General features: G+C 40.3%; 1 protein-coding gene across 5 annotated transcripts; it reads right to left on the bottom strand.

The window, feature by feature from the left end:
• Window positions 1-1,667: 1,667 nt before the first annotated feature.
• igsf5a (immunoglobulin superfamily, member 5a) lies at window positions 1,668-11,520 on the bottom strand. Of its 5 annotated transcripts, none has more exons than XM_061752699.1 (9): window positions 11,339-11,519; window positions 9,314-9,372; window positions 7,411-7,683; window positions 4,267-4,557; window positions 3,711-3,830; window positions 3,560-3,584; window positions 2,829-2,926; window positions 2,623-2,663; window positions 1,668-2,332 (listed from the first exon to the last, which is right to left on the bottom strand). In XM_061752699.1, the coding sequence occupies exons 2-9, from the start codon at window positions 9,357-9,359 to the stop codon at window positions 2,228-2,230; spliced, it is 999 nt and encodes a 332-aa protein (XP_061608683.1). In that variant the 5' UTR covers window positions 9,360-9,372; window positions 11,339-11,519; the 3' UTR covers window positions 1,668-2,227. The 5 variants fall into 5 exon arrangements, with proteins under 5 accessions (XP_061608683.1, XP_061608682.1, XP_061608684.1 ...); XM_061752698.1 differs by having other exon boundaries at window positions 7,411-7,722; window positions 11,339-11,518; XM_061752700.1 differs by lacking the exon at window positions 2,623-2,663 and having other exon boundaries at window positions 7,411-7,722; window positions 11,339-11,520.
• Between the last annotated feature and the right edge of the window lie 2,006 nt (window positions 11,521-13,526).

Below are 13,526 nucleotides of genomic sequence, written 5' to 3'. Positions count from 1 at the left end.
GATGAGTCCAAAGCCATAGCCTTTTATCATGAGGTTAGAAAGAGTCGAGTAAGGTTTGCATGGACAAATTCTTCTTATCATTGCATTTCTGCAGAAAATAATGGAATTGTCAGTATTGAGATTTGATTTATATATTTTCCATCCTGACCTCTGCCTTGTTTGAATTGTCTCACACAATAATAATTCCTACATGCTAAGTTAGATGATAACTGATGATGATGATGGAAAAAATAAAATTGTTTGTGGGTTGTTGTGTACTTCTCATGCAGTCTTCCTTATTTGACCATCTGTCCCATCAACTGGATTGACCTTGTTCCGGTACAGGTGGTCTCAGTTCACTCAACTGGCTCTGTGTCCTCCTGAATCAAAATGTGAAAAGTTGGATCCCTATGTTGATGGTGTAACCGCAGTGTGTGCTGTTGTTTTTTTTTTTACAATTGTATTGTATTGTCAACCAGTTCAGGGTGTACCCCGCCTCCTGCCCGATGATAGCTGGGATAGGCTCCTGCACGCCCGCGACCCTAGTGAGGAGAAGCGGCTCAGAAAATGGATGGATGGATGTATTGTATTGTACTTTTTTCTTTTACTATATTACTGTCCCCCATGTTATGTTCATGTGATATTGTTATAACCTTTTACTGCTTCCAGATTAGATGACACTTTGAAATGGGAGGTCTGTCGTAAAGCTTCCTATAGTGGACAAGTTATTTTAAAATATCGATAGCTGTATCTCAATACCGGCCTCCATTTGACTTGGTATAGTATCGGGTTAGCACATCTGCTTCCCACATCGCAAAAACATGCGTGGTAGCTTAATTGAAGACACTAAATTGCCCATAGGTGTGAATGTGAGTGCGAATGGTTTGTTTGTTTCTATGTGCCCTGCGATTGGCTGGCGACCAGTTCAGGGTGTGCCCCGCATCTCGCCCGAAGATGACTGGGATAGGCACCAGCATGCCTGTGACCCGAGTACAGACCCGGTACAGAAAATGGATGGATGGATGGATTGTATCGTAAGAAGATTTTTGGTATCATCCATCACTACCATTGAGATCCTATGCAAGAAACAGTTCATCTTTATAAATAGTAATATTCAGTTTCATCTATCGAGTTATCTAACACAGTATAATTAAGCAAGTGGTAGTTTTCAGTGCTGTGGAACTGACGTGCTTTTAATATTTTGCCCTGCTGTTTCAGCTGCATTAATTAAAGTAACACGAATATTCATTAGACAGTAGCGGTAACTAATTCTGTGGCTGGTGAGTGTAGTGTGTGGAGACTGATGGCGCAACAAAGTTCTGGCCATTTTAACCCTTTATTAGGCAAGGAACTGTATTTTCAGTGAGAGTTCAAACTACGGTATGCTCCTTGCCTCACTACGGAGGACTAAAATGACTTCATCCCTGACAAACATCAAGGAAAAATATGTATCGTACCGGTAATAAAAATGCATCCATCCATTTACTGTAATTGCTTACTGTCCTGTCCAGGGCCTCAGGGACTTTGAACCTATCCCAGGGATCTTTGTGCAAAAGGCACACTACACCCTCGCAAATAGGAAATGCTATTTTATAGGGCCCCTATCATCAGTATTGGGCCCTTAGAAACCACATCATCCCCAACACCCCAATCCCATTATTCACTCATAATAAAAATGTACAGTGAAATACAAGTACAAATATGCACCGTTTTATTATCTAATGCACAGGTGTCCAACTCAAGGCCCGGGGGCCAAATCTGGCCCGACAACTCATTTTATGTGGCCTGCGAAAGCAAATCATCTGTCTCAACTCCCATGTGATTCTTGCTCAAATTCTCATATATAATAAATAGTATTGTTGAGCTATTGCAAGTTACTGTTACTGTTTACAGTAACTAAGTTGAACTAACTATTACCCTTGACTTTCGATTTCAAAACTAAGTATCCATCAATTTGTTGTGTGTATGTAATAGTATTATGAGGTGACTAAACAGTTATTTCACAGTCAACGGCCCTCTGAGGGAAACCGTGACTACAATGTGGCCCGTGACAAAAATGAGTTTGACACACCTGATCTAATGCAATGATAATGATAATATTATTTCAAAAGTAAATACAAAAATAATGTAATTTTGACTTCCCAAATACATACAGTATATTAGTGAGAGTATTATGAAAGCCTCCCGAAGGCTCCTCTTTCAACAGCCCAAACTCAGGGGTCTCAGGGGTCCAAGGTGTGAGGTCTTCTTAAACAGTAGTGGCATGTCTATGTTTTCTCAAGCCTTCATCGGCATTGTTGTTGGCAGTTTTGTAGTCATTTTCTGTTTGGTGATAATAAACTGCATCAGGCATCTGAAAAACAGACGCACAAGTCACATTGTCAAATTTCACATTTTGAATCGCAGCAAAACGATTGGCCGACATTTGGCCACTCATGAAAACTAGTTGCTGAACCCAGCACACTGCGCAAGAGTTCAGTCAGTTTCTGCCGTGTTGCTCGGTGCCGCGGACCTTAAAGCTGCTGCAGTTAAAAAGCTATTAGTTGGATCTCATGATCGACTTGATGGTCTGCCATGACGCGACCCGCCGCTGTACACAAGCACTTTTGTCTGTCAGCTTTACTGCAATACAAAACTACCTACCTCAAAAGAATTGGATTCTGTCAGGTCATTTGGAGCGATACCTGCAAAGCAGTGGAGATGGGGGAAGGGTAGGTGGGATTGAACCGGGTCACGCAATGATAAAGCCGACATTTTAAAGTTACAGTAGATGGTAATTGATGATGATGCAAATAGCAATCGTGTTTGTAGAAGGTTTGGGTGGGTTGTTGTGTCGTCCCCAGGCTTACTTGTTTGACCATCTGTCACATAATCTGCATTGACTCGACCTTGTTTGTGTCCAGGTGGTCTCAGTCCACTCGACTGGCTCTGTGTCCTCACTCTTTTACTGGGAACAGAAATAAGGTATATCACGACGTTAGTTGTGCAGCACTATTAAAAAACGGCGAGTTCCAAGAAAAGTGGCCAGTGAAGAGCGGCAATTCAAAGAAGAAGGGACTTAAGAATTAGCATGCATTCTCCCTCCAACCGGGGAAAGACCCATATGCTTCATATGCCATCAGACTATAGCAGTGACGAAAATCTTGAAACTGCATTATGAGACAAAGCATTTGAATTTTGAAGAGATTCAGAGATAAAAACAGCAAAAATAAATGCGCTGAAATCGTCCTATCAAGCTGCAAATAGGATTCTTGTGACATGTATAACACAACAAAAAGCAAGAGTGCTCAGTTCGAGTGGTGTGGATTTGGGGTAAGCACAAGAAGACATTCTCAGTGCAGAAATAATGAAAGAATTGCATGGCTGAAGTGATGGATGTGATGTTTGAAGAGGAACTGTTCAGTTTTATACATGTCAAATAACATTTTATTTTAGTCTGTATTTTTGTTGTTGTTTTGAATTAATTGCGACTTATAATAATAATAATAATTCTCGTGGCCCTTTAAGATTTGTATCTGAGTGTCCGTGGTATTATTGTGAATAATTCCTATGCTGTACAATAAGTAGAGTGGCTCCTTACGTCATTTCGTCTTGGTAGTTGGGTTCTGGAATGAGAAATATTATTTGTTAACAAATACCCCCATTCTTATCATGTTATATGACATTGAGATAATGTGTGTGTTTTATCATTTCCTATTTTGTGAAACACAGCGTTAGGTTAGTTTTAATACCTTTTTCTTTCTTGCGTTTGTAGCAAAAGATTATCCCAAGGATGAGTAAAACTACCAGAGCAAAACTTCCAAAGGAGCAAACCACAGCTATCAGGACGGTCCAGTCTGGAGGCCTGGGCACTGTTGAAGTAAATGTCAGAATGAAATCTAAAAAAAGACTTACAGCTATGACGTTAATATTTTAGAAAGAAAGGAACATTTGTTGTTTGAGCACACGCCACTACCCAATATACAAAGTCGCTCACAAATGTGCTATGTCAGCAAATTCTGTAGTCTTTTTATTATGTTTTCCTCGAGGAACAATACTGTAGACAGGAAAATTAAATGATGTAGGAAGTCAGTGTACAGCTTTTATAGCAATACAGATTAACGGTCCTCTGGAAATAGTCTAACAGACAGCCATGATTGCAAAATATGTAAACTTTCAATAGATGGCAATTTTCATCGATCCATTTTCTTTATTTACCTCTTTTTCTGTTCAGGGTCACGGGTTAATGGAGCTGGCGCTACCAGCTGACTTATTTAAATAGCTAAACATTGTGTAAGAGTTTCTTACCGACCACAAAGTGGACCGAGGTGGATAGCGGGTTTGATAGCGTTTGCAGCATCGCCAAACACTCCACCATCGAATTTTTGACAGCATGAAACTTCAGGACACTGGAGGAGTTGAAGGAATCTCCATGAGCCGCATGAGTACTGTTGTAATGGCTGCTATCCACAGTGTCACCATTCAGGTTCCAGCTGACCACAGGGCTAGGAAACCAAGCTGAGGTCACACAGTTGAACTCCACCTCCTCATCTTGGACCACCTTCATATCACCTTCCTTGATCTGGATTGTGCCGCTCTCTAATTGACAGGAAACAGAACAGAACTGAAGGCAGTTTGGCTTCACGAACCTTACAAAGAACGGCACATCCTCGAGTCTTGGCATTAACCAATATATGTATTTTTACGAATATTCAAGAACATTCTTTCAAATGTTTGAGTGAGTTGAAATACTGAATGTGATTTTTGTTCTGTTGTTGTATAACACACGTTCTGAATTTTAATATCTTTTGTTGAAGATTGCTGAGCGAGTTACTTTGAATTGTCATTCTGCTGTGTATCGACTGAATAACAATGATGTCACTCTCGAGCAAACAGGCGTAGGTGACTCGAGTCAAGACATTTGACTCGAGTCAGACTCAAGTCGCCAATTTTAGGACTTGCTAATAGAACTCTTAATGCCATTTCACATACCACACAACTGCAGGGTCGTTAACAAATTCAAAAATGTATTCCTGGCGTCAACAAATGAGGTAAACTGTTATAACAGCTACTCTAACGTAAGTTGCTATAACACAGCTCATTAGTTTACATTTGATTTTTGTCACGTAATACCACGTACAGGTTTTTAACATGATCCCCCACAGCACATGAAACAGAACCTTTATTTTAATAACAAGGAGGACAATTGTCAGTGGTTGTATCAGAGCCACCCAAATGACTGAATTAACTGAAAGAGGATAAAGGAGGAATGCAAATTTTGTTCACATTATTTTTCGCTCAAACCCTACATTTTAAAGGATGGCTACATTTTTATGTCATGGATAATGTTTACTATTTCATGTAATTCTCCATGAGCCAGGTTAGTGACACATCCAATTATGCTGTGTTAGCAGAAATTATTTCCTACTCTCGGTTGTTTGACTTTTATAAATGTAAATCAACTTTTTGGCGTATGACCAGCGAAAAAAAATCATTTTATTATCATTCCAATTATAGTTTTTATGACTGATCAAGATTGTATGATAGCAATTTAAGACTACTATAAACCAAGTGATGACTTGTCGTCTTGCTTGGAATTTTCTCGAGACTCGACTTGACTTGCTTGACTTTTACCACAATAACTTGGGATTTGCTTGAAATTTGAAGGTTAATACTTGCTACTTACTTGTGACTCGCAGGTGTGAGACTTACTGTTAGTGCCACTTCTGTGAGAAAACCTAAAATAGGCCACTGTAAAGGGCTTCATTGTATTCGGTTCATTAGCATGGATTGTTACTGCCCTCTAGCGTATCGCCTAACCATTGCATCTTCCATCTGATGCACGAATTTAAACGTCTCACTCTATGATGCGCTGCAGTTGTACACATTTTCCACAACATATTGTTAATTTAAACCAGTTTTTTCTTGTACTTCTGTGTATGATTCAATGAAATGGAATTGCACCCATTATATGCAAGATACTTACATTTTCAGGGGCTTGAAGGTATTTGGACCAAGTGCCATAATTATAAATACAACCATGCCAAGGATTTCAATCCAATAGTTGGATACGGTCAATGACAGTCTTTTAAGTGAAAAAAAAAAATGCTCTATTTGCTTGCGATGAAGTAACTGACTTGGCAATTGAGAACTCTTCAATTTATTTGCCTTCCAAGTCGTCAGATTATTCTGCAATATGTTTTGGGTGATTGTCCGCCTGCAATGTGAAACATAACTATCTGTTTTCTAGCATTTTGAACATGTGGTCACATCATTAGACCATACTTTACATGCCCATAATACAGCCATGGAGGGGCACAAGCCAGTGCAAACTGTAGGCCGGTCCCAAGCCCGGATAAATGCAGAGGGTTGCGTCAGGAAGGGCAGCCGGCTTAAAACTTTACCAAACAAATATGACCTAGAGGTGAGAGCGAAATTCTGAAAGGAGCTAGAGTCTAGCTGCTAGACGAAGTATTTCTGAGCATCCCAGATAGAGAGAGAGTCGTGATTGGTGCATACCGTATTTTAATGGAGATAGTGAAGGAAACAGGGGTGATGAAGAAGTGATGGGTAAGTTTGGCATCCAGGAAAGGAACTTGGGAGAGAAAGATGGTGGTAGACTTTGCAAGAAGGAAGGAAATGGCTGTGATAAGAACAGTGGTGAGGTGTGCTGTAGGTATGACAGAGGAGTTTAAGGTGGCGGTGGGACTGCATCAGGGATCAGCCCTGAGCCCCTTCCTGTTTGCAGCGGTGATAGATAGGCTGACAGATCAGGTTAGACTGGAATCCCCGTGGACCATGATGTTCGCAGAAGACATTGTGATCTGCAGTAAAAGCAGGAAGCAAGTGAAGGAGCCGTTAAAAAGGTGGAGGCATGCACTGGAAATGAGAGGAATGAAGACTAGCTGAAGTAAGACAGAATACTGTACACGTGAAGAGATAGCGAGGGTAGAGGACTTTAAATACTTGGGGTCAACAGTCCAAAGCAATGGTGAGTGTGGTAAGGAAGTGAACAAACGTCTCCAAGCAGGTTGGAATAGGTGAAGGAAGGTGTGTTATGTGACAGAAGAGTCTTTGCTCTGATTTCTCCAGATTCTCTGAGCCTTTTGATGATGTTGCAGCCATAAATTCTCAGTTCATGATTATTTGCTAAAAACAATCCTGTTTATCAGTTTGAGCATTAAATATATTGTCTCCGTAGTGTATTCAATTCAATATAGGTTGAACCTGATTTGCAAATCATTGTATTCTGTTTTGATTTATGTTTAACACAATCTCCCAACTTCACTGGAATTGGGGTAGTATATCAAATCCATTGAGGTGGTGCATATAGACAAAATCATTCAAATTCATTTTCCACATACTCATGGAGATACCATTTGTCTCTAAAAACAACCCTGCCCAAAGTGAATTTGAACTGATACGCAGATAGTTTAATGTTGGAGAATCTACCTTCAACATGTAGCAGTGCTGACTTTGATCCATAGTCTCCCTGTACAGTGCAGATGACCGGGCCAGCCTCCATACGGGAAGTGTTGCGGATGGTGAAAGCCACACAGCTGGCGTCGTCAGCGGAACAGAAGGAGGCAGAAAACTGTTCCGAGGACGAGGATATGTTACCGCTTCTGGGAACGGTGAGGACCAGAAAACCTCGCACATTCCAAGTCATGACCTCCCATTTCCCCAGCACAGTGGCGTTGAATCGTGCATCCGAGCCTTTCAGAACTGTGGAATCAAGAGGCTCCACTTGGAACTGTCCCGTCACTGAACATACATCGACAACACGGCAAGGGGGAACAATAAATAGGCAAAAGAGTTCACTAAACAAAATACTACACCCCATCATAAGCATGTCTTGGATGTATGTAATACAAACATTTGCGTGGGGATTAGGTTTTGTCATAATAAAACAAGACCAACTCGAGTACTTATATATATATATATATATATATATATATATATATATATATATATATATATATTTTTTTTTTTTTTTTTTTTTTTTTAGCAGTACTTCTTCTGCAGTTGTATAGATTTTCTTTGGGTCTTCCGGCTTCTTCCAAACACATGCATGTTTGGTTCATTAAAGACTTGAAATTGACTTGAATATAAGTGTGAACGTGAGTCTAGAGGATTGTCAGTATGTGCCCTGTGTTCGTGAGGCTGTATGTCCACTGTGTTTTTGTTATTTAGGTCACATGCTTTAAAGTGAATTTAAAGTGGGGGAAAAAAAAAAGAGTGATTAAGAGAAAGCATGATAGATATCTGGTCAACTTTGGCTGAACTTTTCATTATTCAGAACAATGAAAATGAATGCATGGCAGCACTGTACAAAATATTTCAGCTTATATGTTTGCTCAAGGTACGTAAATACAGTGCATTCCTTCTTTTTTTTTTTTTTTTTTTTTACAAAACCGGGACTCAAACAGTTTGTATTGAATAATCTGAAATAGAAGGACCACAAGAATTGAGGGAAAGCTTTTTTTTTTTTTTTTCCCCCATTAGGGTTGTTTAATTCTACTGCGATGCCATAAGAATGACCAGAACACAATTACTCAAGTACTCGAGAAGTACTCAAAGTGAGCCCTGATTCGCAAACAATCCTCGTCTCAAGACTGGGCAAACCGTTTGTCATGTTGTCTTTGTTGTTGCCCAAAGGTAACAATGAACAGCTCTGTATAAAAGCACACCAGAAACCTGTTTGACCAGGTGTATTTTTCAGAGTCATTGAAGTGTAATCACACTATTGACGGAATGTAATCTAGGTTTGAGTGGTGTAGATTTATATGATTAATTAAAATTTTTAAATCTAATCAGTATAAGCTGTAAAACACTAGTTTCAAACTCAAGGTGCGGGGGCCGGATCCGGCCCGCCGATTCACTTTATTTGGCCCGCTGAGGTAAATAAATGCTCTACTTTGTGTTTTTGCTAAATGTGTTTGTTCTTTACATTTCGGCCAAAAATCTGTAACGAAATCGCTTTTTTTTTTTTCACTTTAAGAGCTATTACAAGCCTTGCAGTTTTGTACAGTGTTCTCCTGCTAGTCGCAGGGCATAGGGACCGAACCCTCCCTTGAATAACGTAATTGAGGCCCCTTCTTTTGAATCCCAAGAGAGCCCACATGATTGTGGCAAAGCACTAAAGTGAAGTGAGGACAACCATAAGGATAACCAGCATAGAAAATGGATGGATGGATGGCATTTTTGTTGAATATTCTGCCATGCATAGATTTTCATTAACAAAACCACTGGATCCAAAACGGTTACTCACCTGTCCAATAACTCTTGCCAAACTGCTTTGCAAGTTTACAAACAGTATCAGATAATTTTCTTGAAGCAAACGTAATATACTGACCTCCAGTTGCACACAGTATTAGCCAGATGCACAACTCAATGTCCATTTTTTTATTAAACCTGAAAGATGCCAATAGAAATAATGTGAATTATTCTAACAATTACATTGTCTTTTTAATTATAACATATTAATCATTAAGGCTGAAAGTTTTAAAAATACTCCCCTTGTTCGTATTATTATTTTGACAGAAACCGTGAAATGGACATTAAGGACAACCTTTTTTGTTTTGTTTTTTGTTGCTGCACCTGTTTAAGTTAGAATTAATTATGTACACATAATATATGGGTTACAGTACATACAGTGGGTACGGAAAGTATTTTTTATATTGCAGCCGTTTGCTAAAATAATTTAAGTTCATTTTTTCCACATTAATGTACACACAGCACTCCATATTGACAGAAAAAAAAACATAATTATTGAAATTTTTGCAGATTTATTAAAAAAGAAAAACTGAAATATCACACAGCCATAAGTATTCAGAGCCTTTGCTCAGTATTTAGTAGAAGCACCCTTTTGAACTAATACAGCCATGAGCCTTTTTGGGAATGATGCAACAGGTTTTTCACACCTGGATTTGGGGATCCTCTGCCATTCCTCCTTGCAGTCCTCTGCAGTTCGGTCAGGTTGGATGGTGAACGTTGATGGACAGCCATTTTCAGGTCTTTCCAGAGATGCTCAATTGGGTTTAAGTCAGGGCTCTAGCTGGGCCATTCAAGAAAAGTCACGGAGTTGTTCTGAAGCCACTCCTTCGGTATTTTAGCTGTGTGCTTAGGGTCGTTGTCTTGTTGCGAGGTGAACCTTCAGCCCGGTCTGGGGTTCTGAGTACTCTGGATTAGGTTCTTGTCTAGGACATCCCCGCACTTGGCCGCATTCATCTTTCCTTCGATTGCAACCAGTTATCCTGTCCCTGCAGCTGAAAAACACCCCCACAGCACGATGCTGCCACCACCGTGCTTCTCTGTTGGGACTGTATTGGACAGGTGATCAGCAGTGCCTGGTTTCAACAATTAAGTTTTTTTTTCTGTCAATATGGGGTGCTGTGCTTCCATTAATGAGTAAAAAATGAACTTAAATGATTTTAATAAATGGCTGCAATATACCAAAGCGTGAACAATTTAAAGGGGTCTGAAAACTTTCCGTACCCACTGTAAATGATTCCTGCGGAGCTACAAACAACGAAATACAGTTACGCCCCAAATTATTCATAACTGGTCCAATTATGACTGTAATTTGTATTTGTTGAATGGGTATCTTTTAGCTGGAAATGACATGTAAATGGGTCAAAATTCTCATACAATCCATCCATCCATTTTCTGAGCCGCTTCTCCTCACTAGGGTCGCGGGCGTGCTGGACCCTATCCCAGCTGTCATCGGGCAGGAGGCGGGGTACACCCTGAACTGGTTGCCAGCCAATCGCAGGGCACATAGAAACAAACAACCATTCGCACTCACAGTCATGCCTACGGGCAATTTAGAGTCTCCAATGAATGCATGTTTTTGGGATGTGGGAGGAAACCGGAGTGCCCGGAGAAAACCCACGCAGGCACGGGGAGAACATGCAAACTCCACACAGGCGGGGCCGGGGATTGAACCCGGGTCCTCAGAACTGTGAGGCTGACGCTCTAACCAGTCGGTCACCGTGCCACCCTCATACAATCCAATGTTCTAAATGTTTCGTTGATCAGAATGCACAAGCTATTTGGAAATTACCAGGATCATCATAGATCATGGTTGTTATTCCGTTGTAGAATGAGATTGTTTCCTAATGTCTCATGGATGTGATGAACTTTCAAAATGTAAAGGTCAATCCAAATGAAAACAAAAGTTGTTTTTGTAAGCGTCTCTAACGAAATTTCTGACAGTGTACATTCACACATTTCCTTCTCGATGTAAATGTGTGACAGCACACGAAGACGTTTTGTTCGAGACACGTGTACCCCACTCAACACATACAAATTCAATTTTTGAATAGAATTTCATCCTTTTCATCTGGACTGTACCTCTGTATCTCCGATGAACACTTACCTTGTGATCGCTCCCACTCAAGTGTATCATAGACCTAAGCTTCATTTCCTGAAACACCAGCAGGTGAGCGTGCGGGCTGCAAACCTCCTGCTGGGTACAAGGTTCAATGGCCATTGAAAACCCGGCCCTTATTTTGCGACAGTAACTGCTAACGACTATAGTCCTCTGCTGCCGTCAGACTGTGGGTGTGAGGATGGCGTTTCCAGACGAGGCGGGCGAGGTCACGTGCTGTACCAAGAGCCGAATTCTATACCGTAAGTCAGTTTCACTCAACACCGTTGAGGCGCCAAATTCAAACAACGATCCGGTAGAGCAGAGCATGTTAATGTTTTTTTTTTTTTTTTATTGTTGCTGCATTTTTCGCAAGTTAAGAGCTGTACTAGTGTTTCTAATGTTAACCTCACATGGTATGGTGACCACAATATTAGAAACATGTCTTAGACAGCGTAGTTGTGCGCAACTGCAAATACAATCAATAGATAAGATGTCTTATAGTCACAAATCAGGTGGCCTGGGTAATAAAATGACCTAATAGCAAGACATACAAAAAATTTATGATTTATAATTTCACCCACAATGAATTTGCTAGTGGGAAAAAAAATGTTTATGCACGGTCCGCCACTGTCCGATACTGTATGTCAGAGAAAATGTTGACACTGGCAAGGATTTCTTACAAATCAATTGGTTCCAGTGCAATGCAAGTGCTCCGTCTGTTGTTAGTACAATAAATGTTTTCGTAAGTTTTCTTGCTCACACACACACACACGTTTTCTAAAAATATGCACCGCACAAAAGATTTGACTTGCTTGTGTAATTTCACACGTGATAATTGAGGAGGTACTGTAAGGGACAAAACTATTTGTATTCAAACAATTCAAAATTTCATTTTCCATAATATGTTCCCTTTTAGCCGCATGTGTCAAACTCAAGGGCCACGGGCCAGATACTGCCCGTCACATCATGTTTTGTGGTCCACTAAAGCCAATCAAGTGTCCACTTCATGTTTCTTTACAAATGGATTTGTTCGTCCACCGTGCTGCCCTGCTTAAAATCAATTGTTTATTTATTTTGGAATATATTGACCTCTTTGTAAAAGATAAAATGGACCTCAAGGAGAAGAGATCCGTGTCAAAACTGGTTGTCCTGGTGGTGGCGTCTGAAATTGTTTTTCAGTATGGGCGGGAGGGCAACAAATGTTATTTACCGCTAGATGTCCCTGTTGCATAAGATTGTGCTCATACCACCCTTCATAATGCATGCACAGTATTTTGTAAACGCATGGGGAAATGTTGTTACATATTTGAATTCAACTCAATGAAAGCAAAATTCAGTCAATATTTTATTATTATTTATGGCTTGATTGTTTTTTTTGTTGTTGTTGTGTTTTGTTTCTTGTGTTTTGCATCAATATTTAAGTGTAAAAGAATGTTGACTAAAATGAACCTGATTCTAATTTTGCGCACCTATGGAAACATGAGGTGTTTTTGAGAAACACCTCACATATATTATTGAGACCATATATGCGCCACGTGTCTTTTTAGTAGTTCCACTGGCCGTCATTCGTTGGTTTTGTGAAGGCAAAAGTGTATCATGGGCTGGAATGTGTCCAGAAACAGTATTGTGGCAAGCTGAGAACCATGAAGACAAGGGAAGGGTGGTGGGGGAGGGTCAGTCAGGGTTAGAGCATCTCCCTGATCCCCTTACATATGGTCTCCGAATGGATGTACAATATATCTTGGCACCAAAGCCGCCACGTCAGAGATCATCAGCCATAGCTCATTTGCGCTCATCCATGTAGTGCCTTGCTCGACATCTTAGGGGAGTAGGGGCAACCTATTGTTTCGTGCCATTGTCCGCTATTAGTTCCAGCTAATTGCCACCCTTGACCAAGAGAAGATAGGTCATAAGTAAATTGCTTATTCTCAAAAAGGCAAGCCTTTGGCGCTCGCCTTAAAGTGGGATTATTTTTTGTTGTGTCAGCTGTCAGTTAATCAATGGTTAAAGCCGACTAAGGTTTATTGTTACTGAGCTTATTAGGCTGTGTTGCCACTGGGGAAAGACTTCACACTCTATTGCATGGGAATTACTGTGCTACAGGCAGGTCATGCCCACCTGTGACAGATGAGTGGGCATAGGCAAACCTTGTTTTATTTTGAGGAAACTGCATATGCTGTATTTGCCATTGTTT

This window comes from Phyllopteryx taeniolatus, chromosome 17 (assembly GCF_024500385.1).
Source record: "Phyllopteryx taeniolatus isolate TA_2022b chromosome 17, UOR_Ptae_1.2, whole genome shotgun sequence".
Classification (NCBI taxonomy): Eukaryota; Metazoa; Chordata; class Actinopteri; order Syngnathiformes; family Syngnathidae; genus Phyllopteryx; species Phyllopteryx taeniolatus.
This window is presented reverse-complemented; position numbering and strand designations above follow the sequence as displayed.